Source organism: Scatophagus argus, chromosome 16 (assembly GCF_020382885.2).
Source record: "Scatophagus argus isolate fScaArg1 chromosome 16, fScaArg1.pri, whole genome shotgun sequence".
Classification (NCBI taxonomy): Eukaryota; Metazoa; Chordata; class Actinopteri; family Scatophagidae; genus Scatophagus; species Scatophagus argus.
Genome location: NC_058508.1, coordinates 17,282,649 through 17,310,194, shown reverse-complemented (window position 1 = coordinate 17,310,194; position 27,546 = coordinate 17,282,649). Strand labels below are relative to the sequence as shown.

The window sequence follows — 27,546 nt, the reverse complement described above, 5'->3', positions numbered from 1 at the left end:
AACCAGGGCACCATCTAGTGTTTCATTTTCAACAGTGACCCCTGCAGATTGCTTGATTTTCCTAGATGAAATGATGCTAATATTTTTCATTGTGACGTGCAGAAGGTTAAACTTTTACATGTGAATTTTTTTAACCTCACAAAATGTGAAAAAAAAAAGACACATGAACTCAAGATTTTATTTGCTGAAACGGTAAGTCTTTAAAAAATACAGAGTTGCTACTGTTTGACAGATCACTATTCCTTTGCCATCCCAGCTTCTCGTAGCCAGGGCAATTTAGAAACAACTTTGATAAAATACATACATGTCTCCATTTTCATCCACCCTGTCATTCTACTTTTTTCCATTGCCAGTCGTAAACCTCTAGAATGTTAATGGGTTAATCTACAGCAGTTTTATTTACAAAATTACACAAAAGCAAAACACAGCCCTTCTTTTGAAGGGCATTTTGGAAAATAACTTAAAAACAGAAAAATACAATTATTGCAGTATACTACAATCTTGTTACATGATGCATACGCACCATCTAGATGTACAGATTTCAGTGCAATTCATTCACGTGTACCCTCACCAAAGGGAACATAAACTTTTGCCTCAGAGCATCAGGGATGTTAAAACCCCTAGATCACATTTACCCTCACTTAGAGAGGGGGTTCTTGTGTGACAAATGTCATACTGATTTGGACACCACAGCTGTAATTTTGTATGGTCATCATTGGTGGGATTCTTCACATTACACACTGATATATGTACATGTTACTGCATTACAAATTACTTTAGACCAAGGACCCAATAAAGAGCAAGTAGCCATATGAGAACATAAACATATCACAAATAAAGAAATAGCTTTTCTCTGAAGATTACATTACAGAACCAGAGGTGTTTCTCTCTCAAATACCATTCATTCCTCTACAAACATGATTCTGCTTTTATTTTCAGGAATTATGTCTCTGTGGCTGCCAAAATGAGCAAAAAAAAACCATGAGAATAATATTTTTATGTGGACCCCCCCCCCCCAAAAAAAATACCTCCAGTGGTTTTTTTTTTGAGTCATCGTTCATAAACAAAAGGGTGGTGTTCATAAACCTCAAGCTGGAATATAAACCAGTGTTTTGAGAATGTTACTGTAAATCTACACCCCGTTGTAAAAATTGAGGGCAAATAGGAAATAAAAAAAAAAACCTCACATAAGCCAAAAGAAAATGTTAGTGTCATTTCTGAACCCAATGCAGAGAGCACCACTTTGTGGTTTAAACTTACTGCACTGTGTAGGCCAGTAAAATGGTGGTTTAATGACAGCTTCCTGTCCTACTGCCTGCATGCTGGCGCAAAGACTTCCACCTTCAAACCCTAAACCAAAGAGGTTGGGTCAAAATTTTCTTCCAGTGGTTGGGTGCTGTGATTAAACTCCTTCACTTGCATCATTACTCAAGAGCCATGGTTAGGTGGGTGTTGGAGGTCCTGCCCTGAGAAGATCGGGTGAAGCAGTGGATGGAGTTGGAGGGCTGCTGCAGCTGCAGCCTGTGAGGGGCGGGGTGTGAAAAGTGTCGGGTAGAGGGCTGTATGTGGTACATGGTGTAGCGCTAAGGGGGTGTGGTGAAGTGCAGAAGCTGGGATAATATGTATAGGCTGACCAGAGAGGAAGGCTGTTGGGTGTGCAGGAATCAGCCCAGCATGTCCTAATGAGTGTCCCAGAGAATGACCAAGGGAGGGGCCCAAAGGAGAGAGGGAGATGGGGGTAAGGTGGTGTTGGGGAATGTGGTGTACCTGGGCCAACTGGGCATGTGCAGGGTGTGGGTGGTGGGGATGTGCTGGGTGGATGCCCATGGCTGCAGCAGTGGCGGCATGATGCTGTAGAATGGCATGTTGCACTGTGGTGATCGACGTGCCAGAAGCTACAGACACAGTGGGCTGCTGAATGTGGATCTGCTGCAGGGCTGGCGGAGGAGGCGCTGGGGCCAATGTGGCGGCTGCTGCAGCAGCGGCTGCAGCGGCTGCGGCAGAGGGAAATGTCTTAACCTGCTTGGCCAAAAGCTGCTGCTGGATGTGCTGCTGGGCAGCCTGTTGTAGCTTGCTGTATTTCTCCATCTCCTCTGGTGTGAATGTAATGGGCTGACTCTCCAAAGGAGCCAGTCCATCCTCTTCTGCCTCCATGCCATCTTCCTCTAGGGTGGGCGGTGGGTAAGCAGGGTAGGCATGCATTGGAGGCTGCTGCTGTTGCATTTCTGGAATGAGGGACTCCATCATGGGGTTTTGAGAAGGGTCCTGTCCCGATTCTCCTTGGTATGGGGGCATCATAATGGCAGGCTCCTGTTCAAACAACGGCCGAGGTTCTTGGTGCACCTGGGCTTCTGTAGTGGCTTGCTGTGTCTCCTCTTGCACTACTGTGCTCTCTTGGGCCTCGTCAACCTTCTGGACAGGTGGTGCAGGAGGTGGCGGTGGAGGGGGGAATTCCCTTATAGGCTCTACCAGAATAACCTCTGGCTCAGCCTCAGAGCCCTTCCCTGTTCCTGATTTCTCACCCTCATCAGGTCTGGTTAGGGGAATCACTGGCTTCTTCCCTGCCTGCAGCTTACCAAAAAGTGGCAGCATGGCTTTGCTTCCCAGGGTTGGGGGTAGTTTGGGACCAAAGTAACCCTGTGGTGGGTCTTTAATCTTAATCCCAGATTTTGTTCCTGTGGCAGAATCATCAGAGCTCTTTTTGGACTGAACCTTCTCCAGCAACTGTCGTGCAGTAAGGGTGTTTTTCTGTTCCCCTGCATCTCGGGACCCCCCTGGCCTCAGAGCCTGTGAACTGGATGAATGGGTGTTGCGGTTAAGGCCTCGTGATGAAGATGAACGTGGAGACTGGGAGCGGTAGATGCGAGAGCGGTTGAAGTCTCTGCGATGTGTGTCACTGTCTCCTCGACTTCTGGGGCCCCGTCGGCGAGGAGAGCCTTTGGTGGAACTCGACGAACGGCTGGCTGAACTGTGGCTTCGGCTGTAGCTCCGTCTCCAGGATCTTGCACTGGTGCTGCGGCTGCGGCTCCAGCTACTAGAGCTTCTTGAACTGCTCCTATGGTGCCGCCGGTGCCTTTTCCTGCGGCTGTAGCTGCGTGACCGTGAACGGGAGTCCTCAGAGGAGGAAGAGGAGTACTGATGTCTCCTGGATCGTCTACGTCCTCGGCTTCCTCTCCGCTCATACTCAGAGTCTGATGAACGTTTGGAATGCCTTCTTCTGCGACCCTCTGTGCTGTAGTCACTGTAACTGTCTGAGTAGCTGCGGCTACGGTGGCTGTAGGCGCTGCTGCCTGCTGAGGAGCGTTCAGAGCTGCTGGAGTATGAGTGACTACGGGAGGTTTGGCCACGATGGTGCCGACGACTGCTGCCCCGTCTTTCCCCTCGTCTTGAAGAACGGCTGCAGGACCTCCCTGATTCTTCACTATGGTGGCGGCGTTGTTCCCGAGGACTGGACCTATGATGGCGTGATCGTTGAGCCTTAGAACCCCCTTCTTCTTCACTCTCGCTGCTGGGAGGTCTACCAGGACCAGGGCTCTTTTGGGCTGAGGTGGAGCAAGAGGCACTTTGAGGTGCACTGGAGTCAGTCTTTTGTCGCTTGGTGCTGCTGTATTCCTCTGAGGAGCTGGCCTTGTCAGTGCCTTTTCCAGCTCCTCCTTCCTCTGCTCCAGACTTCAAAGGCACTTCCTTGGTAGCACGTTTCCTCTTTCCCAGTTCTGCTCCTGTATTTCCTGTAGCCCCTCCTCCTCCACTTGACAAGTGAACAGAAGAAGGAACAGTTTTATCCTCTGACTTTGGTTTTGCCTTTTCCTTTTCGTCACCTGTTGCCTCATCTTGATCTGGAGCTTTGTTTTTGCTCTTCTTTCGTTTGTGTTTTTTCTTCTTTTTGGGCTTCTCTTGAGGTACCTCAGTCTCTCCCTCTGCATCCTCTTTAGCTGCTTTTTCTTTTCCTTTGCGCTTTGAGTGCTTGGCAGACTTCTTATGCTTTTTCTTTTTCTTTTTTTTCTTTGAACTACTGCTGCTAGTTGCAGGCTTTTGCTCACCACCTTCTGATTGGCCCTCTCCCTTCATCATCGGCTTGTCTTTGTCAGCACTGGTCCCAGGTTTAGTAGTTGTGTCTACTTCAGCTGCTGAAGCAACCGTCTCTTGTCTCTTGTCATCAGACTCTTCACAAGGCTTTGGGGACTTTGCCGTTTTCCCTCCACGTACTCCTTTGTTGCGGGACAGCTTGAAGTCAAAGTAGAGGGGATTACAGCTGTAAGACAGAGAAGGCTGAGCTTTTGTAAATTCAAGGAGCTCAGAGGGCCACTGCAAGGTAGTGCTCTCATCTTTGCTCAGAACTGGGAAAAAAGGACCTGTGGGGATTTTGGGACCCGAGTTGGAATCCACAGTATCTTGTGCGCTCTCAGCTTTTTGTGTAGGAGAAGTAGGTACAATGGAAGCTGCATCTGCTGCACATGAAGGAACATCCTCTGTCTTCACTTTCGGTGACGGAGGAGTTGGCTCTGGGTCAGGGGTTGAAACAACATTACAGTGTTCTTTTTCAGGCTTGCAGTCTGCGGGCTCTGTCTGTTTAGAACTATCTTCGACTTCTTTCTCTTCCTGGGCCTCTTCCTCATCTTCATCTTCTTTGCTCTGACACTGATCAGTGGCCTTCATAAACAGCAAAAACTGGAAGTGGGGCTTAACCCGGCAGTGAGCTGGAGGTACGTAGTGATAGTACTGTGGCTCCTGTCCACCATATCCTTCCTCTTTTTTCATCATCATCTTCAGTTTGTTTAGAGTTGAGGCGAGAGAGCCTCCGTCATCAGGCTGCTGCACGTCTTCGGTCCCTGCCACACTAGTGACCTCTCCTCCTTCACCTCCTTTGGGGCTGTCTGTGCTGCAGCCAGATGTCTCCTCTTGCCCGGCGGCTTTTTCTCCCTCCTGCCCCTCCTCTTCCTCCATAGCCTCCTCTCCATGATCGGCAAACACAGCTGCTGCCGTCTCCAGCTTTACTGGGGCTTTCTTGGCAAAAGAGAAGGACACACTGACTTTGGATGCACCACTGGGAGTTGGGGAGGAGGAGGTGTTCTTCCCCAGAGAGAAGCTGATAGCTGGGCCTGGCTTTGGGGAGGCCTGCCCCGTTTTATCTGATGGGGATCCTTCCATGGCACCGTCTGCCAAAGTAGTGTTCTCAAGCATCATGCTGTCACCATCTTCGGATTTCTCTCCATCCACAGCCACTGTGGTAGTTTTGAACATGGGCCCACTTCCTGGAGTACTTAAACACAGAAGCAAGACAACAATGTGACACCAGATGCCATTGCAGTGACAATTTAACAGGATAATCACATGCTTGTGTTTATCGCTATGAAGGGCATAACAGGGTCCTAACTGCCTTCAGTATCAGAATTTGGTTCCATAAACTAAAAAATGATTCAAAGAGGTTGTTATAGTTAGGAACGCACATTATGGATTTTTCTTCAGCTGATACTAACAGCCAATTTTAATAACCTGATCCTTAAACAAAGCGCGAGTATTACCATCAACAAATATACTGTGATATTAAGCCAGCAGATGGCACTCTAGGGATAAATTCTTACCGGTCCTGTTGTTTCCTCTGCTCAGCCAGCTCATGCAGTCTGCGCAGCATCTTTTCTTGCTTCTTTCCATCTTTCCGGGAACGTGATGACACGTTACGAGCAAACTCTCTCTGCTTCAGCTCTTTAAGCCTCTGTATTACACACAAGACATTGACAAGACAGGAATAAAAAAATACAGCCCATCAGGATCTCTTCTCTCACTGAAAAAAATTTAATGCAAAGGAGATGATAATCACAAGTACCTGCTTGTGAGCGTGGTCATATGAGTTAATGTGGTTGTCAAATTCCTGGTGTTTGGTGTACTGTTTGTCACATAGCTCACAGTAGAAATTGGCTCTCAGGTCTTCCAGAGCCTTTGCAATAGCTTTCTCCTTTTCCATCTGGTCCTGTCATTGATGGGAAACACACAAGAGAATGAATGAATGGATCTTGATGGAAAAATAATAATAATAGTACTTGTTTTCTGTTTCCTTCCACTCTTAGAAGACTTGATCACAGCATTTTAACAGAGTGTATATAACCAACACAAATTATCAGAATGTTACAAGACTAAAGTGCCTCACCTTGTATTTTTGCCGCAGTTCTTCTGTGTCCTCCTTCTCCACTTCGAGCACTCTTCTCTTCTCTGTGGCATCCTCTGCATAATCCAGCTACAAGAACAGACAAAGCAGTTATAGCACACAAAAAAGATGTTTAGATGTTTCAACATAGAGCATTTAAAAAATATACTGTTAATAGTTTTGTATTATTAGAAGGAATAAAGGGGTATTTGAAAAATGAAAGACTCATCAGAGTGGATCTGAAAAGGTAAAAATTTGACAAACTAAACTATTGCTATGCTGAAAACCCACTGAACTATTTAAAACTGGGCTTGAGGACCAATGGCTGTGTTAAGACATGTACCTTCATGTCGCTGCGGTGAAATAAGGTTAGAGATTTCACCAGTGAGAGCTCAACGAAGAAGTGGTCTTATCTGATATTTAAAACCAGATCGGGGCAGACACGTCAAAGACGAACAGCATCAGTGTGTTGGGCCAATGACAGCGACTGGCACATTTCAAAAACAGCCTGACCCGTTTGTACTCTGTTCTCATTAAGAACTGCATAAACAATAACGAAAAATGGCATCTTACCTCCATCTCCATCCGTCCCATCCCCATGACATCGTATTTGAGGATGATGGGCACAGGGTCAGTGCGTCCTAAGGGAAAAAAGATAGAGACACGACTAGGTGAGTTTTTTTAGACTGGGACAGAAGGCCAGCTCGGAGACAGCCTGCTTTTAGAGCATAGGGTGCTGGGGTTAGAGAATTTTGCCTTGAAGTGCAAAGAGACCAGAAAGCTACAGTGAACCAAACACCAGCCATTCTCACAGCTTACTGCAGCCACCAAGTACAGACCAATTTATCTGGCCTTCCTTTTACATTTGAGCTGGCTGCTCATTTGTATGCTTACTTGAAGTCAAGGTCATCTGGGTTGTTCAGCAATATGTCTTACTAGAGAAAGATTAAGATCACTAGAAAGAAAACTGCCAGCTTTCAGCCCAACTATTTCCATATCTTTTCAATGTTGCTTAAGCACCCACCACCCCTAACCCCTTTTAAATTAGAATGTCAAGTTTTTCAAGGATGCTACACATTCAGGGGCTGTATGTGCCAGGGGTGTGTGTGTGTGCGTGAAGGGACTTGCAACAGGCCTGCGCAGCAGCTACCACTGCGACATCCTCCATGAGTGGAACCAAGCCTCCCAATATTATCTCAGGCCTATTGCATCATCTCGTTCTGAAATGTCTGCAGGCTGGCTGACCCTTGCAAGCCCCTCTATCCTGACATCCAAATCTAGTCCCTTGTCCCAGGCCCATATTCCTCATCATGACTGGAGCTGAAAGATTATTTCCTCTGTCTACTTAAGCTTTGTTACGTAAGCTGTGAAAAGAGCTAGATCGGAAGGAAATTAACTGTAGAAGTATAAACAAACCAAAGACAACCAAAGGAAAACAAAAAAAAAACAAAAAACAGAATGAAACATTAAAGATATAAAATATATAAAAATCAAAACTACTTTGGAGATTGACACAGAATTGCTTAATCCACTCATAATCAGCCAAACAAAGCAGAGAGAAAGACAAGAGTAAAATTAAAAAAGGACACAAGCACTGAACTACAGCAGAGTGACGTCACAGGCCAGGTATCGCCATGGTGACAGTGCAAGGGATGGGGATACTTACCTGGTAAAACATGGGTATGGGTAGTAGGTAGTAGAAGAAGGAAAGGGAGCACAGACAGACAGACAGGGGAATCTCAACACAAAAGGCATAAAAAGAATTTGGACTAGTCTGCTGCTCCTGTTGCCAGCCAAATACAATAATTGATCTTACTGATAGTAATTATCAATTCAGTTTGGTTTCAGTTTTTTTTCCTCCCACCATATTTAAGTTAGTTTTTCTCATTAAACAATTTTTGTATACCATTGGGCATATGGAACAATTACAAGCATTTAGCTTGAAAATGTATCATCAAAGTTTCAATGTTGCGATAGCTGCACCAAGTAAGGCAGGTAGTTTAAATTAGTTTCAAACTGTCCACTGTCCTGCCAAAGTGTATTACTTTGAGCCAAAAAGAGCTCAGAGACAACATGTATAATGTAACAACTTTTTACTTAAAATGGACCTACTTCTTCGTGCTTTCTTACCTTAATGGACGGTAAGAACATTATTTAATGTCATTATCTGTGTCATTCCAAGTAATTTAGTCATCACAGCCCAATGACATATTAATTCTGAAATCATAGATGCATGGGCATTGTAACATGTAATAGCCTGCCTGGACTCTCAGTCCCACTGCAGTGTCTGGCAGGTGGGTGGACTTTTAGCTAAAAACCTAATGCTGATTGCGAAGGCCTTATTTCACCAAGGATGTGAGAGCAAAGGACTGATTAATTGGTGTTTCAATCACAAGGCCATCTACTGATCGGCACGTGTGTTCACGCTCTTTGTTCAAAGACGTAAAACCAAAAAAACGGGTTGGTCTGTTTAGCCAGCCACTCCAGTGGTCTGTCTGAATAGAGTCTCAAGCTAGGCCCAGAATTAAAGATTAATGAACAATTACAGCCATCCCAAACTATCACCAATCTTTTAACACAGTGACAATACTTCCACATTACCCATTCCAGTGGAAAAGAAAGGGACCAGACAAAAACAATGTGTGTCTAAATCACAGGGTGTGAATCACAAGGTTTTAAAAAAAACTGAAAACAAACAAAATGACAATGTTCTAAGAGTAATACATATGCATGATAATATACAAGCAGCAGAATGAGGACTATTACAGAGAGAATTGTAAGCCTAGCATTGGTGCTCTGATGAAAACAAAAAATGGGAGAAATTAAAACAAAATAAAAAAAACAAAACAAAACAATTCAATTGGGGGATAAAATAACATTTACCACTAAGTTTACCATCAGCACAACATGGGCAGGATCAAATCGCTGTAAAAAAGAAACACCAATTGGTTAAGCAGGAAGATTGAGGCACACAGAGAAGGGAGGATGGGGTTGGGGGTGTGGTTGTGGGTTTTTTTGGGGGAGGGGGTTACTACCAGAGGGGCATCGGTGTGTCACCCCCCCACACATACACTCCCCTCATCCCTTCACTCAGGGCGAGATGCTTACAGGGATTTCCTCTCACCACTCTCTTCCACCCACTCGTCCCAGTCCCCAGGCCCCTGGCCTGGCATTGTCTTGCACCCTCAACCAGAATATTCCCCAAAGGTACCAAACTACCACCCTTTAACAACTTCATTTTTTCACTGTTGTCAAGCAGAAACACTTAGACTCCCCATTAGAGAAGTACTTTTGGAGGAATTGTGCTGGGTGAGGGAAGGATTAAAAGAACAGCAGAGTCCAATGGCCTTAAAACGCCTACAGATAAAGAAAAAGAGATGCTTTTGAAGTGTCTGTGGCCAAATTTCTAGCCTGATACATGCCTCTAGGGATGACCACCATTTTCCCCCTTTGAGCTTTTTGCCACGCTTTTCAGCCCAGTTAGCAAATCTCCCTGAGATTCTCTTATTTCCTCGCTAGCTTAAAGCCAGCAAGCTTGTTTTGGGATGTGCTTAACCCCAGAAAAAGTGAACGCATGACACACATAAAATGTACCTGAGGAAAGAGCCAGTAAGGCTTTGAGCAGTGTTTAGAGCAGGTTTTGTATTGCCATATAGCAACAGTTATACCAAAGTACACTTTGTGAACTGTCCCTGTCTGCATTGTTACATTTCACTCTATCATGTCAAAATAGTATTTCAGAGTGTTACCTCCAACACTGCTCAAAGCCCCAGGTGAGTGTGACAGTTTGAGGCAGGCAGGAGTGCACCCCTGAGACAAACATGCCATGTAAGAGGGGCAAAGAAACAGGGGGAGGACAGGAGTGTCTAACCATGGGGGCAGAGACATTCAGAGTGTGGAATGGTGATGAGGTTGTCCCTGTAAGTCGACTCTATAGCCCAGTCAGTAACAGCCACACTCACACACATCTCATTCCATGTAATGACCACACACATACACACAAGTTTCACAGGTTTGGAGGTAGAAACAGGCAAACAAGCAGAGGGGAGAAAACTTGTCTACTCTGCAAGCCATTCAACATCTGAGCCGTGGTTACAGCCAATCAGATACCCGACAGCAGCGACGGAAACTCAAAGAGGAAAAAAACAAAAAAAATCTAACATACGTTGAGATGATGATTCTAAGGGATGTGATGGAATCATGGCTTCCTAAATCTATCTTGATTTCAAATGGATTTTTGTTCTTTGTTCAAATCGAAGCACTTTACACTTGTGCAGATTGAAATAAAGGTTTAGTGATTATGAAGCAAAGAGGAGGAAGCTGACAGAGGCCATTAGCCTACGGTACACTGTGAAAGGGGTGTTACATTTAGGTCAACTGCAGAGTGGGAGAAAGAAAACACACCCACACGCGCGCGCACATACACACACCGACATACAGAGGGGATCCAACAAACCTTACCTAAAAAAGGGGCAAAAAGGACAAAAGAAGAATAAGAACAAAGTCAATACAGTGGAAAACTTAAAAAGGGGACACAATGCTTTCACTTCAAAATTCAAAAACCTTTTCTTCTAGCAAGGAGGACAGGAAAGGAGAGGAAGATTATAATGATTATCCAGCACGCTTTAATGAGATGCAACGATGCAATTGTGTTGTAAATCTACTCCTGAGTGCATTAGCAAATTTGAACATAGACCCTGGGCTCCAGCACCAGGTCATTAATTCCTACACAACAACTGGACATACTTTGCTGCAGTCTCATCTGCCCACAAAGCAGGATGCTTACATAACCACGCATCAGTGTTGCCAGCGGCAAAAACAAAAGCACAGTCAGCCCCTGCAACTTGTTCTCTCCTCCACACAAAGCACACATCCTCATCACATCAAATAGACCGCTATTCATCTGTTCAAGGCCAGATGGAAATAAAAAACAAACAACAAATGGTGAGCTTAAAAATTACTGCTATGATGTTTCCCTCCATGCACTTGTCAACCTGCCCAGAGTGAAGCAGTTTGCCTGTCTACCGTGGTCCCTGGCCCGAGTCAGGCCGAGAATACCTATGAGACGCTACAGGGTACCAAGGCCATATATGTACATGAACAAGAGGTGCTCGGGCAGCCAGCTCAACAGCCAGTCAACACTGGAGAGAAACAATTTTATAATCATCAGTTTTCATGCAAGAAAATTTCATGATTCCACCATCACAAATTGCTGAGGATAAACTTGGTTGGAAAACACATTGTCACTTTGGCTATAGATGATGACAGTTCTCATTTTGAGGATTCATTCAAACAATCCTTTAATAAAGAAAATAATCATTAGATTAATCCATAATGAAATTAACAATTTACTGTAGTTCATATACAAAATATTTAACTGTCAACTACCACAGTAAAATCCTGGTTTTACATAAATGCAAGACTGATCCAATCCAATAATGAATAATAGTCAGAGGCAGGAGATAACACTTTTAAGTACTTTTACTTAAGTAAAGGTTCTGAGTACTTCCCTGCCCCTTTCAAACATGATAAACAGTTTATAATTACGTCAAGATATGTGGTCACTAGAGTTTTTTTTTTTTTTTTTAACAAGATCCGTTAGCAAACCCACAGCCCAACTGCCCCCTCTGCTTGTGTGTGTGATGGAGTCTAGCTGGTCTGTTGTGGGAAGTGAGTGTGTGAGTCAGGTACCAACATGTTGGTGCAGTTGCAGAAAGGGGGTAACTGAGTCAGCAGTACCATGACAAGATAAGATAAGTAATAATTGTTACTGGAAGGGCTTGTAATGCATTTGCTGTCACAGAAGACAAAAAAGTCCCTGTTCATGCAGTCTGCCTGCATTCTTCACAACACAGTTGTCAGATAGCCACTTACCACAGATAAATGTTAGCAGCAGAAATACTGTGCTAACTATATAGCCACAGGGACAAGGGTCCATCAAAGAATCAAGAGACTATCATTTACAGTCATAAGTTATTTTACACTACAGTGTAGAGCTCGGCTTGACTCAGCAGTGTGCAGAGTCGATGTAAAACAAAGCATGGTCAGTCGACTGTCAGTGAAGTAGATTTGACCAGTGGTGAATGTGACAAAAGTTTGGATCTTGAGGTTATGCCTCTCTTTTATTACCACCTGCTGAGCATGTACACATTACTGTATGTTTCAGTTTAGTCAAGCAAATAATTCTTTTTGTGTCTCTTAACAAGAACCATATATATGAGGCAATAATCTAACTGCCTACAAATCGAATGTATGTAGTATGAACTCTGCTGGCTCTGCATACACCCCTATGTGTTCATAAGGCTATAACTTTTCAATAGTTTGGGTGTGTGCTACAAAACAAAGCACTTGTGCAAGAGCTGCAATTGAGCAATTCCAAAAGAGGAATGAAGAAGATGAAAATGACTGCATGACAGTTATAGAAATGAAACTAGTAGATCTGAGGTTAAACTTTATGAACTGAGAAAGATGGTGGCAGAGGTATACTAAATTAAATGCCAGAAACTGTGAAAAACGAGCTCCATTCTTAGCGGACTAAAAGGACTCACTGGCCTGCCAGTGATGACATCACTCATGGACAATGCTATAGATCATCCTCTTCAGAGAAAGAGCTGGGAAGGGTGAGGCTATGAAGAGCGAGTAATAAAGACAGTGGAGAAAGATACTGATCAGAAGAGAAAACAGGGTGAAGAGACAGGAAGTGGAAACATGCCAGGGTTCTGCACCACTGCCTCTGAGCCAGTGAGCCTATGAGCCCAGCAGGGTTGAGCTAATGAGGTGCTGACGTTAGCCAAGACCAACCTACACACTGAGCTCTGTTCAGCCTGCTCCCTCTCACAGCAAGTCAATATCAACTAGGCCATCCAATAATGGTTGTCACCAGAAAGTAACTCTCCTTAATGCAGCTTTCTAGCTGAAAGCTTTCTACATCTTGCAGAATTGATTCAGTGTGAAGAGCTTACAGAGCTTTTTGTGGGGCAGCTTCCACAACACCCACAACAGAGACAACAATCCTCAAGGTTAATAGAAAGGAGAAAATTTTCAAAAACAATGGATGTTATATTGCCTGGATTCAGACTTTAGAAGCAGCCCATTCCACCAAGTTGACAATTCAGTGTGATATGAGGCAAAATGTTATTAAGACAGACACTGCAAGTCGAGTAAGATACAAGCCACACAGACTCTCAAATGCAGTGTACCTTGCTTCTAAATTGGGTCTAATCTGATTGCCTCGTGGACCTGGTCTGTAAGTGTAAATACAACTGGCCTAGACAAGGCCTAAGAAGGTCTTTTGCCTGCTAGTTTTAGCTCTTTACATTCAAGAAAATAGGCAATCATGTCGGACAGAGTTCTAACAAACATGTTAGTGTATCCAGATTCAACCGTGTGCGTTACCATTTCTGTATCACTGCTACAAAAGAAAATAATTGACCATATTTCAAAAAACAAATAACATGTAGGTCTGACAAGCAAGTTATAAATGGAGCACTGTAAACTGATCGGAAGATGTTGGTTTTTAACAAAAGGTTCAGAGAAAGATCTGGAGAAGGTACGAGATATAACGAGGCAACATAAGTTAGTTGGGTAAAACTACTGGATATGAACAAAACTGTATCCAATCACAATGTGATTCTGAAGGGGGGAAAAAACACTTTAATCTGCATTGCTGTAAACTAAATTCACAATTTAAAGACAAATGGACACTTTGCTTCCATCTCCCAACCTTCAAAGTCCCTGTCCTCATACTTTACAAGGCCTCGGGAACACCTTCCTTAGCAGCACAGCAGCATGAGAGCTACAGGAACGTTTGCTTAAATAGAAAATCATTTTACCCAGCAGGAGTCACAAAGGGAGAGATCAGTGAAAGAATGTGAAAAGAAAAGAAAATCTGCTAATACAAAAAAAACCTATAAATGTGAAGGGAAAGAAAACTACAGAGGGTAGTGGCTCAGCACCACCAGCATTCACTGAAGACAGGTGTACAAAGGAGTGAGTCCTTACCCTGCATGGTTTTGCCAAGGCCTTGTCCCAACTTCCAGCCATGTTTCTGAAGCAACCGGTGCCCGATGTTATCCTAGCAGAGAGAAGAGAGGAGAAAAAAACCAAAAATATTCCAATAATAAGAGGAGCTTTTCCCGCGGGCACTGGTCAAAAAACAGACAAACAAACAAACAAAATAAAATAAAACAGTCAGATCACGCTATCATCATTAGCACAACCACCACCATCATCATTATTGTCATCCACATCACCTACAGCGTGTAACATCAGTGTCTTCCAGCACAAGGAGTGGTAAGGGCGGTTGGGGGTGGGAGGGGGATAGAGGTTGGGAGACTAAGAGGAAAGGTAGGTCTTCCACTATGAATACATGTGGCTGTATGTGGTCTGTGAACTAGAGGATATCCTCCCCAGCATAGGAGTGCAGTTTAAAAACCTTGTTTTGTTTTAAGGCAAAAAAAGTGGGCATGAGCATTTCTATACTTTTGGATGATCAAGATAACACATCAAGTCACATCCACTAACTGAGAAGTTGAGAGGAGGAGGAGGAGGAAGAGGAGGAAGGAGAGGGCAATATATGTATCACACGCATACATATATGAACCACTACAGAGCAAGATCTTAGTACACATAGAGAAGTGACACAGAACAGGTATGGAAATCTTGCATTAACAAAACAAAGACTAGAATCTCCAAGCTTGCTGTGATTCCGTAACCATGACAAGGGGAGCACCATGAAACATATGCAGCTGTCACAAAAATATATAGCAAGAGGAAGAGACAGAAGTGGAGCTAGTGGGCCTTGGATTACCATTACAAGGCCCAGGGTGGACAGAATATGCATGTGTGAGGGGATATGCAGGTGAAGAAAGGGAGACATTGTGTGCATGTAGCCCCATCAGATATACTAGAAAGAGCTAATGTGCAGGTTTTTGGACACCTCCAGCAACTCTGGTCTTTTATCAACAGTCTGGTCCCAACCATGTTCACACTTCAAACATTTTCAAACATGTTATGGATGTGCGTCTGATTTAATAACGTTACATGGATATTATTAGCATTTATCAATTAGAACACACAATTTACAGACTAGACGGCCTTGACCAAACTGAGGTGGTTTACAGCCAGAATAAACGTATTTACAGTGGTATACAACAAGCTGGGACATATTTTTTTTTTTTTTTTTTACAAAGGACACCCCAAAGTGTACAACTGCAGTGAGGGCGTCCACTTTTAAGTATTATGTTTCTGCTTTTCTTTTTATACTACAGATTGCTATGACAAAGTATACAAGTGGACAAGATCAGACAACTGATATTGAATCAAAGAAGCTAGAGAGGCGTGCAACAACACACACAGAAGGAATTCCTAGCACACTCTGGAGCCAAATGTGCATGTCTGAGACCATTATGTCACTAGTATGGTTCAGCAAGAAAACAAAAACATTAAGTGAAATGCAAGACCGTCCCACCACTACACACTACAGTACATCCTCAAGCACAAATAAACAGTAAACAATGAGATTTCTTAATAAGCAGTGTTTTCTGTTGTGATTATAACTATTTCAAGCTTGTCTAACATTCACCAGAGTGCTGCATTCTACCAAAATATATAAATTAAACAAACAAACAAAAAAAAAAACCATACAAACCAAACAAAAAGGATATTTATAATCACAAAGAGATTTACATCAACTTCCACAAACAGAAGGTGAAGGGGTTGAACAAAACGGCATGCAGCTTTTTGTTAAATAGCTTTAACAAAAAGAATCGTCGGTGTTAGTAGCGCACTTTGGATGGTACACATACAGAGGGGTGAGGCGGGCTGGGGGTGGATGGTGGGGTTAACAAAACTCCAACTGTGTTAGTCTCAGGTGGATCAGGCACAAAGAGGAAGGTGATGGCTCAACAGGGCTCAATTAGTTCTCTTTGACAAAGAAAGACGAGGTCGGGACAGGGGGCAGAACAGAGCAGGCTGAGCCATGGTGTAGGTTAAGTTTCTAGGGTGGTGAAGGTGAGCTGTGCTTGTATGGATTAGTGCATGTGAAGGGGAGTGGTAGTCACACACACAGCACACACTGCATCTCCGCCCACAAAAATTCATTTGGAATAATCATTTTGTCAATCACTATTTCAGAGCAAACTGTTGCCTTCCTTTGCCCTACTTAACATTTCTGGCAGAAAAAAAAGTATGTCAGATGTAAAAATTGCGGCTTGTCACTTTACAAATCAGGAGAAGTAGAATAAATATAACCAAAACATCAGGCTGATGTTTGCCTTCATTGCCCAAGAGAGCAGCTGAACTACTTCACTTCCTGTTTCTGTTGGGGTTTGGTATTTTTTGCCTCCATTTAATGGATGTATGAGCTGTGCTTGCTCCCTGTGTGTCGGATCCCTTCCACCGAGGAATGAGATAAGAGAAGACTCTGTGCTGGGCCTCATATGGGGAGAAGAAAATGGGAGACACTCTGTCTAGATCATAACTAGGACATTTAAAACTACATTAACATGGTGTGTAATATGTCCCTGCTTGGCGGTTCCAAGGCACGAGATAATATGGAATTAGAGGCTGTAGGCGTATGGAGTATGCTACCTCCTCCCCAGTGGACAACAATATCCCCAGATTTCAGTGTGTAAGAAAACACTGCAGAATTTGCTGCAGTGTACACCTCCCCTCCAACTGACATTGGGTGAGCTTCTATCCCTTACTGCAGTATTATGCTGCAGTAACACTCTACACATAAACATTTATATTGATTTGGGAGATTAGCTGATCTATGAGGCTTGGAGCAAGGAGGAAAATAAAATGCACTCTAAACTCACCATCTGCTCAACCTCTACTCAATCCCTGTGAGCTGATTTCTTTATTTTTCATCATATCAGAGGTCTGACCAAGGGCTGCACATATTTTGTGCCTCAGTGAGCTATAAAAACTAAACAAAAACAAGAAGGGCAGGTTGGATGAGGCACCAGTCGCAAATGCTGACACAAATAGAGAGATTAGTTCAAAATGGGCTTAGCAAAAGGTTAGAAGGCGGAGATGAAGCGCAAACTGCGTGTTGAACAACAGATGAGTGCACCAAAAGAATAGACAGACAGACGGATGAAAGCAACGACGGCGAGTCCAACAGCAGTGCAAGTGGAGTGAAGGCATTTCCATACGAACCTGGCTTTAAAATACTGGGCTGTCAAAAAAACAGTCACACGTGACACAACGTAAGAAACCGGCCAAACGCTTTCAACTGCAATTCTGCTAGCTTCTCTAGTTCTTAAAATGCAACTCTCTCTGCTTTTAAACAAACATAATACTGTATACAAACAGAAAAGGTAGGCATGTCAATAAATCCACCAACTGACTGTTAATACAGGACAAAGAAAAATAGAAAATGTTATCCAAACAAAAGAAATCTACAAGAGGGGTGTTTATTATTTCAAAAGGTGTGCACTGTGCTGTCATTGGCACAGTGCATGGAAAAAGACATGGGTCAGGGAAGAGATATGCAGGGGACCCCACCTAGAGACCTCAGAGTCTTTAGGGATCTTATTGCTTCCATCTATGCAGCCATTTATGTGTATGGGTATGGGTGTGTTTCTGTTCCTGTTGGCATATAAAAAAAATTGCCATGGCTGAGATTACAGAGGAGAATGTAAACACCAATGTAAGGCACATTATAAACTATAATTTCAATTGTAATGTAAGTGACTCAACTGAAATTAACTCAAACAATATATCTTTTGTGATTTTCAAGAAATAACAGCTCTCAACAACAGATATGAAATTTTGCACAGCCTGAAAAGAAAACTGAAACGGGCTCTTTAGATATGTCTTGCCAAAAGTGAAGTGGGCTGCTGCACTTAGTCAACATTTTCCCTCCTGTCCCTGAGAAATACCTTTTGGCAAGTGCAAGTGGTGGACAGGGCCTGCTGCTCCTTGTAAACTCTTGCAGCTTCCTTGTATTTGGTGCTCTGTACATTCCTGGTCAGTCTTAACTGCTACAAGTGTGACTAAATGGAAACAACTGTCTCAGTGCACCATGAGGCAAACAGCTAAACCAGAAGGCTTCCACTTCCCATTAAATCTGGGTAAATGCAGATGTTTCAGATTGAATGTGAGGGGATTAAGTATTTTATCAGCTAAGTGATGGGGGAAATGACAAAAGCACAGTCCAATTTATACGAAGGTTTGAATATAATAATTCAAAAATACATACTTACCTCATAATTCTGAAGGCCCAAATCATCAACAGGAAGTTTATCAAATGCAGTAAAGTAAAAACAGTGAAGGCTACAGGCTGAAGGAGTCTCCAGCATCTTTAAAGAAAGACTAACAGTTGCATTCTCACTGAGTTTAAAGTAAGGTGGTCAAACTGGTTTACAGGTAAATATTGTCTGTTATTTTTTGTCTTGGTTTCATTTTTTTGTCTTGGCTTTTGTTTTTTTAAGTCTCTTACTCCATTGCTGACCTTAAACCTATCCTCTCTGCTGTCCACTGTTTTAAGAGTAGTGCTAAATTAAGAGGCTGTATGGTTGTAAAAAATGTGGGTCGGGATTTTATAAAGGCTTGTGTTTGAACTTTTCCTTATGTTCCTCTTCCCACCTAATAGGTGACAGAAGTCTAACAGTTAACAGTGACAAACAGCTGTGTGAAATTATGTTATGCTATAAAGCAAAAATATCCACACTTCACTACTCAGTAACAGATGATAGACACATGCCGAAAATGGCTATTTTCTGTGCTGTTTCTCTTAAGGTAACCAAAGTTTTTATGGACCTCAGAATCTGTATTAGAGATTAGAAATACACAATAAACTGTGTCCCAGTGAATCTTCCTGTGGCCTGTACACATGTTTCTTAGATTTTCAGTGTGTATGTGTGTTTCTGTGGCTCTGAGGCTGCCCGCTGCATATCGCTCTGGGACAGGGTCAGGTAAGGGGAGGAGGGTAGGTCTGAGGAACTGGACAGGGGGACATGGGAGGAATGAGTCTGGGAGGAAAATTGTAGTAGTGACAGGACAGTGTTGAGAGAATATAGTACTGAATGCTACCAAGTTAACACATGCAATGCAAAAACAATGTTAGAAAGAAAGAGCAAAGACCAAAGGGGAAAGACAGAAAGAGAAAAAAGATCCCAATAAAGTACCACAGACCTCTAGCTGCCTATAGATCACACACAGTAAGTGGCAGGGGAGGGGCTCTGAGAAACTGGGCCGAAGCATTCAGTAACAGCTCCAAGATGTAACACTGGTGGACAACTGCCAGAAATCCCACCACCTTAGACGCTGCAAGAATAGACCTGCGTAACTAACAGCATGATCACGCTTTGTATGAAAAGCAATGTGTTTTAACATTTAATGTAACATTTTAGTTATCAACTTAAGTGAACTTGCATTTGGCTCATATGTTGGCACACTTGGTGTCACCAAATGCTCTAAAATTTTAATTGGTGGCAAACTTTCATGGTTACTTGCCTGTGGATAAAAGTCTGCCACCTCCTTCTTTGGGGATGCACTTTCCAAAGAGAACATGTCAGGTGTACAAGTATTGTCATGGGTGACTAAGTGACAGCTGACAACACCTCTGATGTGGTCATTTTTTACAAAGACGTGAAGAATTGTGCGATGCTGCAACGCAGCCCTCAGTGCCCCTCCACAAATAATAGCGCAGGAGCAAAAGAGCCACTCAAGCCAGATGAGCAGGCCACCTCTCTACCTTTCTTTTCTCCCTCTCCACCATCCACACAGAGCAGGGAGTTTGTGTGCCTGTGATAAAGTACATAGGAATTTATAAAATTACAATGAATTTTAATGTTCTTGATCACTAGATTCTATTTTTTGGTCAATCTGGACGAAAAAAAAATCACATTAAATATCAATTTAATTTAATTTTCACACCCATAACCCATAATCTAAACTGTAATCTTTTTATCAATTTTAAAATGCCCCGTTTATTACTGCCAGACTTGAAATAGCCAATGAATTTCTCTCCATTTTTTATGATTAAATCACAATATTGCATTTAGCATAGTTCTTTGTTGGCACTAGCTTCCTATTCAAGATGTTGCTAGATAACTCACATTGGATTATTTACATCATCCAAGGAAGAGCCACAAGAGGTAATTCATCCAATCGGCAAGGCCATCTAGTTACATATCTTACGCTACTGGTATGTTTACATAGTGCAAATCTGCTGGTCAACAGGTTAGAAGTTTGGAAACAGGAAAAAAAAATGGAATATTGTCATTTCTTCACATGAAAATTAGATTTTACTATTCTATTATTCTAATAGCAAGACAAGTGCAGCTATTTCATATTATGTTCAATAATTCCCTTCAAGCTCAATCTCAGTTTAAAATCGATTACCCACCTCTAAGGGAAGCACATGCTCAGGCTACAAATTTGATCAGTGTGAGAAATAACAACAACGTGTATATGGTGCTATTCCTTTCAAGCAGGAATCACCGTGATCAGTTATTTTACATGGTAATATTTGCAAGGTAATTGTTAATATAGCTGACATCTGACTAAAGAAACTGAAAAAATATTGGCACAGCTCTGATGTTGAATGCATCTGTTTTAGGCTGGAAAAACATAAGCACTGTTGTTTTGATCTGTGCCTGGTTTCGATCAGCTCACAACGAACAACGTCCCTAATATGGAGGAGAGGTGACCCGACACTGTACATACAGGAGTTTGGGCCTGCTCACCAAAGTGCTTCAGAGACAGAAGAGGGGATGGAGAGAGTGGGAAAGACAGAAAGAAGAGAGCTGCCTGCGCTATTATCTATGTGCCTCTTCAGCAAAAAATGCAGTCCCAGTTGCACAAGCACCATGCCAGCACAGAATGACAGAGGGTACTGTACACCGAATCACTGTGTAGTAGGGAGGGAGCGAGAGAGGTAGAGAGAGAATAGATATACAGTGTGACAGTAGTGAAACAGAGAGATAGAGAGAAAGACAGTCAGAGAAGCGTTACAAGGACCCTAAAGATAGGAGTAAGAAAGCAGAGCGTGCAAATACAAACCGGGTCATTGCTGCTTAGCTAATAGGGGCCAATTCGCTGCAGGAGAGAAATGTCGAACACCCCAAGTTGTGTACAATAAGATAACTGTCCTATAGACACAAACACTATACACTAACACACAAATTCTAAAGCTACATAGAAACACACTCACTCAAACACAAATGTAGCCATTCACACCAGCTAATGTGCACTCTTTTGTTTGCTAAATGGAGTGGAATAAGCACTGCCTACTTTTCACGAATAAATCTGAGCCACTGCAAAATAATAATTTATATAATTGTCTAATCTACCTAATCAAGTATGTTTTAAATCTAAACCTGCAACATGTTTATTCTTATTTAAGAAGGTTTCATTTATGATCACACCTTTTTGAAAACATTATAAAGCACAAATTGGCTGAACAGGTACATCACCAATGGATCAGAGAAGTATAAGAAAACTGCAGTGCTCTGCATGGTAACTTCACTCAAGGATGATAAATCCAGTATCCAGAACAAACTCTGGTCACCATCAAGTACGTAGTTTCTTTAAATGAATTAAAATGGATGAACAGCTACAATATTTAAGAAACAGTCAGCAGTCACAGTGCTTTATCCACTCCACGTTTTCAGAGCCATCTCATCTCATAGTGCTAAGATGACTAACAATGACTAATGGGAGACAAAAAAAAAATCGAACAATTATCTGTAAGCTCTACACAAAACAGGAAGATCTAGCATATACATCATCATTTTAACTGTCACACAAGAAATGGAGTGGGCAAAGGACATGGGAAGTGGGAGGGACTTAAAAGGGTATTAATGGACATGAGACAAGTGATACTACAGGTTAGGTGGCAAAAGTGTGTTCAAGAAAACACTGGATGCATCTACATGGGCAGAATGAATGGAGTAAAAAGGTGTGGTTCTTATTCCTCCCTGGACCAATCATCCACTCTCACAGCTGGTCCAATGGTGCGGGATGATAGATGCAGCCTTACCGATTCGATGGGCTTGTCCAGAGACGCCTGTTCCAGCTCCAACTGGCCCTCTTCATACTGGTCAAAGTGATTTCCACCCTGAGTGATACACATTTAAAATAGTTAGTTATATTAGAAATATATAATTCAACCCTCATTGATTGTGCTGGGGCTGAGACAATCAAGTGTCGAGCGACAGGAAAATAATCAACACTATCCTAAGCAAAATGCAGAGTTCAGACGCTCTGGGTCTTTGCTGAACTTAGGATTGGTTGTTTTTAGGTGCTTTGTGTAATAGTAACTGGAATATATTTCGGTATTTTGAGTACTGACTGAACAAAACAACAAATCTGAAGTAATTTGGAAAATTGCGATGCACAATTTTCACCATTTTCTGACACATACATGCTCATATAGAAACCCTAGAAAGCAAATTATCAGGTAGTAAAAGAAGAACTTGGATCTTAAAATGCACCAATCCAATAAAGGAGGAGTATTCAGTTTAGTTGGATTGCAGTGAGTAGGATCAGCAGGTGGAGTCTAACTGTTGTAAATGTGTAAATGCAAATAATGTTCATTAGACACTCCTAACAACTTAATCACTGTTAGTTCATAAGAATGAATACTGTACATTTATTTACTATGCCTGGCAATAGATATTAATATTAATGTTAATATTATTCCCTCATAACGCATCCCATTTTTTAAGTTATTTCAATTTCAAGTGCTTCCCATTTGAGGATCATAAATTACATCTCTACTCGCAAAGTTTATCTGGACATGATTGAAAATTCACTTGACAAAATTGATTTCTGTCTCTTATTTCTTGGTAAATTTAATCTAGCAGAGACAGCAGTGAAGGAAAACTTCCCCTTTAGGCTATTTGTTGTCTGAAGCATACCTTTAAATACACAAATTGCGCATTTACGTTAAATCCACAACCTGGTTTAGACAGAGAGTGAGTGATGGGCTTGCAATCCCAACCAAAAGGAGTTTGTTTACAAAACAGTTTCTGTCCTGAGACAGATGGCTTCCTCTCCTTTAGCAGCAGAGGAAAGAAGGTCATGTTTTTGAGTCCGTCTTCAACTGACCTTCACACAAGCAGAAGACTGAAAGACTCCAAGAATAGTCCAGGGTATTATATTATTTACTAGTTGCTTGCAGCTATCAGCAATAGAACATGTAGACAACTACATGTAATGTAACTACACACAAAATACAAGACACACTGGGGTTTTATTTTCCACTTTTCATCTCTACTCAATGGATGAAACATGCAGAGCAGGATATTTACTTTGCCTCCCGATCACTGAGGACTTCTTACATTGGAAGATCTGAAAAAAATTCTGTAGTCTACAGCTACAGTAAGATAATGCTGACATGGGCTCAGCCATGCAAGAGGTTTTCCACCCCACACTCTCTAGGGAAAGCTTGTTTTGCAGAGATAAGCAACTGCTCAAATCAAACCATAACAATGAGGTGATTTGATGCCACACTGGCAGTCATTAATTCAGATGAAACAAGAGTCTCATCATCATGAGTGAAGCCAGGGATTACGAGAAGGAGAGATGCAAAGGACTTATTTATCAACAAACTGACGATTCTCACTCTCTCTAACACCTGACTTACCACTTTATGTTCTATCAGCACGGCACCTGCCCACCACAATGACTTCTTATTTTTGCCGCTACTTGCTTCCTAGTTACCTTGACTCAGGTATACCACAGCAATGCTGTGAAGTAATGATCTTCACTTGGTCCTCTGGTGTACAAGAGTAAATTTCAGTTTGTTCGACAACAGAGAAATGGTTGCTGCATACCACCCCACATAAGGAAATGAGAGCGCCACTGTATACAAGCTCATAACTTGCCTGGTGTGTTTCGGCAATTCAAGTTTAGTCGCATGCTAAAGCTACAACAACAATGTAAATTAAAGGGACAGGGACGGCAGACAGGGCTGTTGGACTGGTTGTACCGTAGATATTAGATAGACCATCTGTGTGTGTCTCCTGCACCGTGTTGCTTGGCAGCAGGTTTTAGTCCATGGAGTCAGAGAGAAACTTTCTGAATACTGAGCATATGAATGCCTTCACAGCAGATCTCACACACAGAGTTCCACTGTGCTGAGCCGAAGCTGCTCTCAACAGCCTTATTCAGACCACACAGAAATTCATTGACAAAATAGCAGAATGTGGAGTTCCCACTGGACACCAACACAGTGGCCGCAAAGGGGTAAAAAAAAAGAGATTTCACACAACTCATTAAACTCATATGTTTAAATTTGTAATGGGTTCCATAACTACAGCTCCCATAAGTTTTAAGACCATTCTATGATAGTGAAAAACTGCAAAATGCACTCAAAACCACCATTGGCTTCACTGTCCTTGTTGAAAAACATTTGCTGTATTTTCTGTGGACCATAAATGACAGAACAAAATGCTGTCAGCACAATGTTAGGAAGAGCGGCCTTGTTTGTTCTATTCAGATTATTCATCTTGCTAAGCTCTTTCTCTGACCCTGAACATCACTGTTGATACAGCAACTATCCTCTTCCTTCACAGGTCACGCACAAAATGCACAATGTCACATAGATGAGAATAAAGCAAAGGGGACTGTTCTTCAAAACCAAATATCTTTACTATCTAGTAATTACCTTCACATTCATAACACATATATTAAATACAATAACACAAGGCCACTACTTTTCTAATGGGACAATGTGATATGTTAAAAGATGATTCTTGAAAATTTTTGAAAGAGTCAGATAAATGTCACCAGGGCATAAGTGTTTACTTGATAAAACCACTTAGATTTACTGCAAAATACTGTATTACTCTAACCTGCGCCTAAGACAACATGTGCAGCAGAACAAGATTTCTTTTGTAGTTACACAGTTAGGCTAATCAAGATATTTCACTTGTTCTGCCAATTGGGAATTAAGCAAGTAACAGTCATGCCAAAAAAAATTAAAAACCTGTTAGGTCGCTTAAAAACATGGATGGCTATAAATTATGACTGATGCTTGGTAAATCAGACAGATAACAACGATAGCTGATTGATTCAACAGGAAATAACTTCAAAATGACTTATGCAGAAACTTCAAATGTGGATTACACATATTTTGTAGTCTAGTCAAGAATGTTGTGTTTGGCTTTTGCTGGGTGCGGTCTTAGATCACAGATAGGCAAGTGGAAGACGAACAGCACACAAATGGGTTCTGACATTCAGCTCTGACACTAATGTTGTAAACACACAACCTGAAGAAGCGTCATGGCACAAAAATAATGTTATTAATGTATAGTAGATGCGGATTCATGTGTATAATTAATGACTTCACACAAGAGAAGCAAAATAAAAACTCTTTGTTAGCATTTCAGTGTGTTCAGCCTACTTTATTTTCTATTGAGGAGTGCGTTTAAGCTACGTCAGAGAAATAAACAACGCTGAAGTAAAGCAGTCAAAAACAAAAACAGCAATGTCAATGTGCTACCTTTACCAAGGTAAAAGCATAAAAGCACTAATGTTTTATTCTGAGAAAATTGGCAAACGACTCATCATCTTTATATCTAAACACTATCTTTAACAATGTCCCATTCTTGTATTCCATGTGATTAACGAATGATATACAAGAGTTAACTTCACGTAATGTCCCTAAATTATTGAACCAGCGGTTAGCTGACTATAACAAGGATCACCCAACCTGCTAACTATCTGCGTTTGTTGTATCAGACTTAAAAATCAAACAGCCATTTCTTGCTAATGCTACAACTGCCCAATGTGCGTTCAAGTTAGCCTTCTGCTAGCTAGCTATCCATCGTTAGCATATGTCGATAAATAACCAGTCTACCCAAGGTCACAAACAAGCTAGTTGGACTTTCACTGTAGCATTGGTACGAGGGTTACGTAGTATGCATAATGTTACAGTGCATAACCTGTGACAGAAGTCAAATATAGCACACAGCCAAAGAGACGTAGAGCAAGTTAAATTCAAGAGCCGCAGTGCACTAGATGTATTCATTAGCGTTAGCTTAGCTAGCTTGCAGTGCTAGCAAGCGACATGTACACCGAAATGCACGGTGCAGTTTGTATCAAATCTTAACCATCCCGTGGCGTTTTATTCCTTTTGTGTTTGCTAAAACATCTAGACGTGCTAAAATGTGTGCAAATCGCTAATCGTCTGACATGCATTACCTGGAAATCACGTTCTTCGTTGAACCTAGAAAATCTGTCGGCCATTTTCTGAACACAGCAGCAGCTTCTCTGTTCGCTCCGTCTGTGCGCGACAGAAGCGCGCTGTGGCGATGATGAGCCACTCGAGGCGAAACGGTCGTTGGGAACTGACCTTTCTCAACTATCTCTGCCAAGATGGTACAGTGTTATCAGTGCAGTGGAATTTATTAAAGCCACGTCAATGCTGTGATGCTTATAGTTGTTCATATATCAAGAAATAATTTGTACTTCAGCATATTTCAGTTTACAGAAAGGTCTGTATGTCAATTTTGGTCTGTTGACGGAGCTTTTCTTTTCTTTTTCTTTTTTAAAAAAAACAAACTTTAAAAAAAAAGTTTGTTGTAGATAAAATTGGATTAGGTAGTAGTGCATTAGCATTTTATTCATTTATTTGATATTATTTATGAAAGGGACTATGTGCAATAATCAACACCATTCGCTTTTTGACATATTGTGTAAACTGCTTGGTCTCTGTTATTTGCTTGTTTGGCGCACTTTCCAAATTAAGCTGGAGTACAATGGATGAAATTGTTCATCAGGTGATTACGGTGCAACATTTCACAAGGTCAGGAGACTAATCAGAACTTACTGATTTAACTGGTGGACCAGTCCACTAGCTGTGATCATATGGCTAGAGAATGAGTGCCATGAGAATTAGATGTACGTCTACCCTTATGTTATATATGCCCCCATTTAGAACATCAACTTCAAACTATGCCTAACATTTTCACACAACATGATTGTCTCTATAATAAAATAAATGTAACTGTTTACAAGAAAAGAGTAATTCTGCCCTTTATTCAAATGTTAATTGCTTTGTCTATAAGAGTTCACCCAATTTGCAAACATGACAAATGCCCAAATTTCATATTTTCAGCTCCAGAAAAACACTTGTCAGTAACAAATGAAAGAATATAATCCACTGTTCTGCGTGCTTTGTTTAAACAAAACACTTCCAGACCTTGCTGTGAGAATCTTTTATATTTTACTTGGCATTAAAAAGGGGAAATTACAAAGTGTAAATAAGAATGTCCATTACAATTTGTTGTCTTACACCTTAATATTTCAGAATCGCTGGACATGACCATCAGTGCTAAGCTCAACAACATGTTTCAAAAAGTATTGATTATGATAGACTAACGATTAGTCTTGTTAACTGCATTTTATTACAGTATAATCACCTTAGATTGCACACCATGCAC

At 41.8% G+C, this 27,546-nt stretch overlaps 1 protein-coding gene across 6 annotated transcripts; it reads right to left on the bottom strand.

Annotated features, from left to right (window-relative positions):
- Window positions 1–164: 164 nt before the first annotated feature.
- On the bottom strand, window positions 165–26,462 carry gpatch8 (G patch domain containing 8). 6 transcript variants are annotated; one of them, XM_046416397.1, is made up of 11 exons: window positions 26,306–26,345; window positions 22,137–22,214; window positions 21,158–21,193; window positions 17,306–17,324; window positions 14,144–14,216; window positions 9,026–9,067; window positions 6,716–6,783; window positions 6,146–6,232; window positions 5,825–5,968; window positions 5,583–5,713; window positions 165–5,260 (listed from the first exon to the last, which is right to left on the bottom strand). In XM_046416397.1, exons 7-11 carry the CDS (start codon window positions 6,740–6,742, stop codon window positions 1,429–1,431), a joined length of 4,221 nt encoding a protein of 1,406 aa, XP_046272353.1. In that variant the 5' UTR covers window positions 6,743–6,783; window positions 9,026–9,067; window positions 14,144–14,216; window positions 17,306–17,324; window positions 21,158–21,193; window positions 22,137–22,214; window positions 26,306–26,345; the 3' UTR covers window positions 165–1,428. The 6 variants fall into 6 exon arrangements, with proteins under 6 accessions (XP_046272353.1, XP_046272350.1, XP_046272354.1 ...); XM_046416394.1 differs by lacking the exon at window positions 9,026–9,067; XM_046416398.1 differs by lacking the exon at window positions 21,158–21,193 and having other exon boundaries at window positions 26,306–26,322.
- Window positions 26,463–27,546: the final 1,084 nt, after the last annotated feature.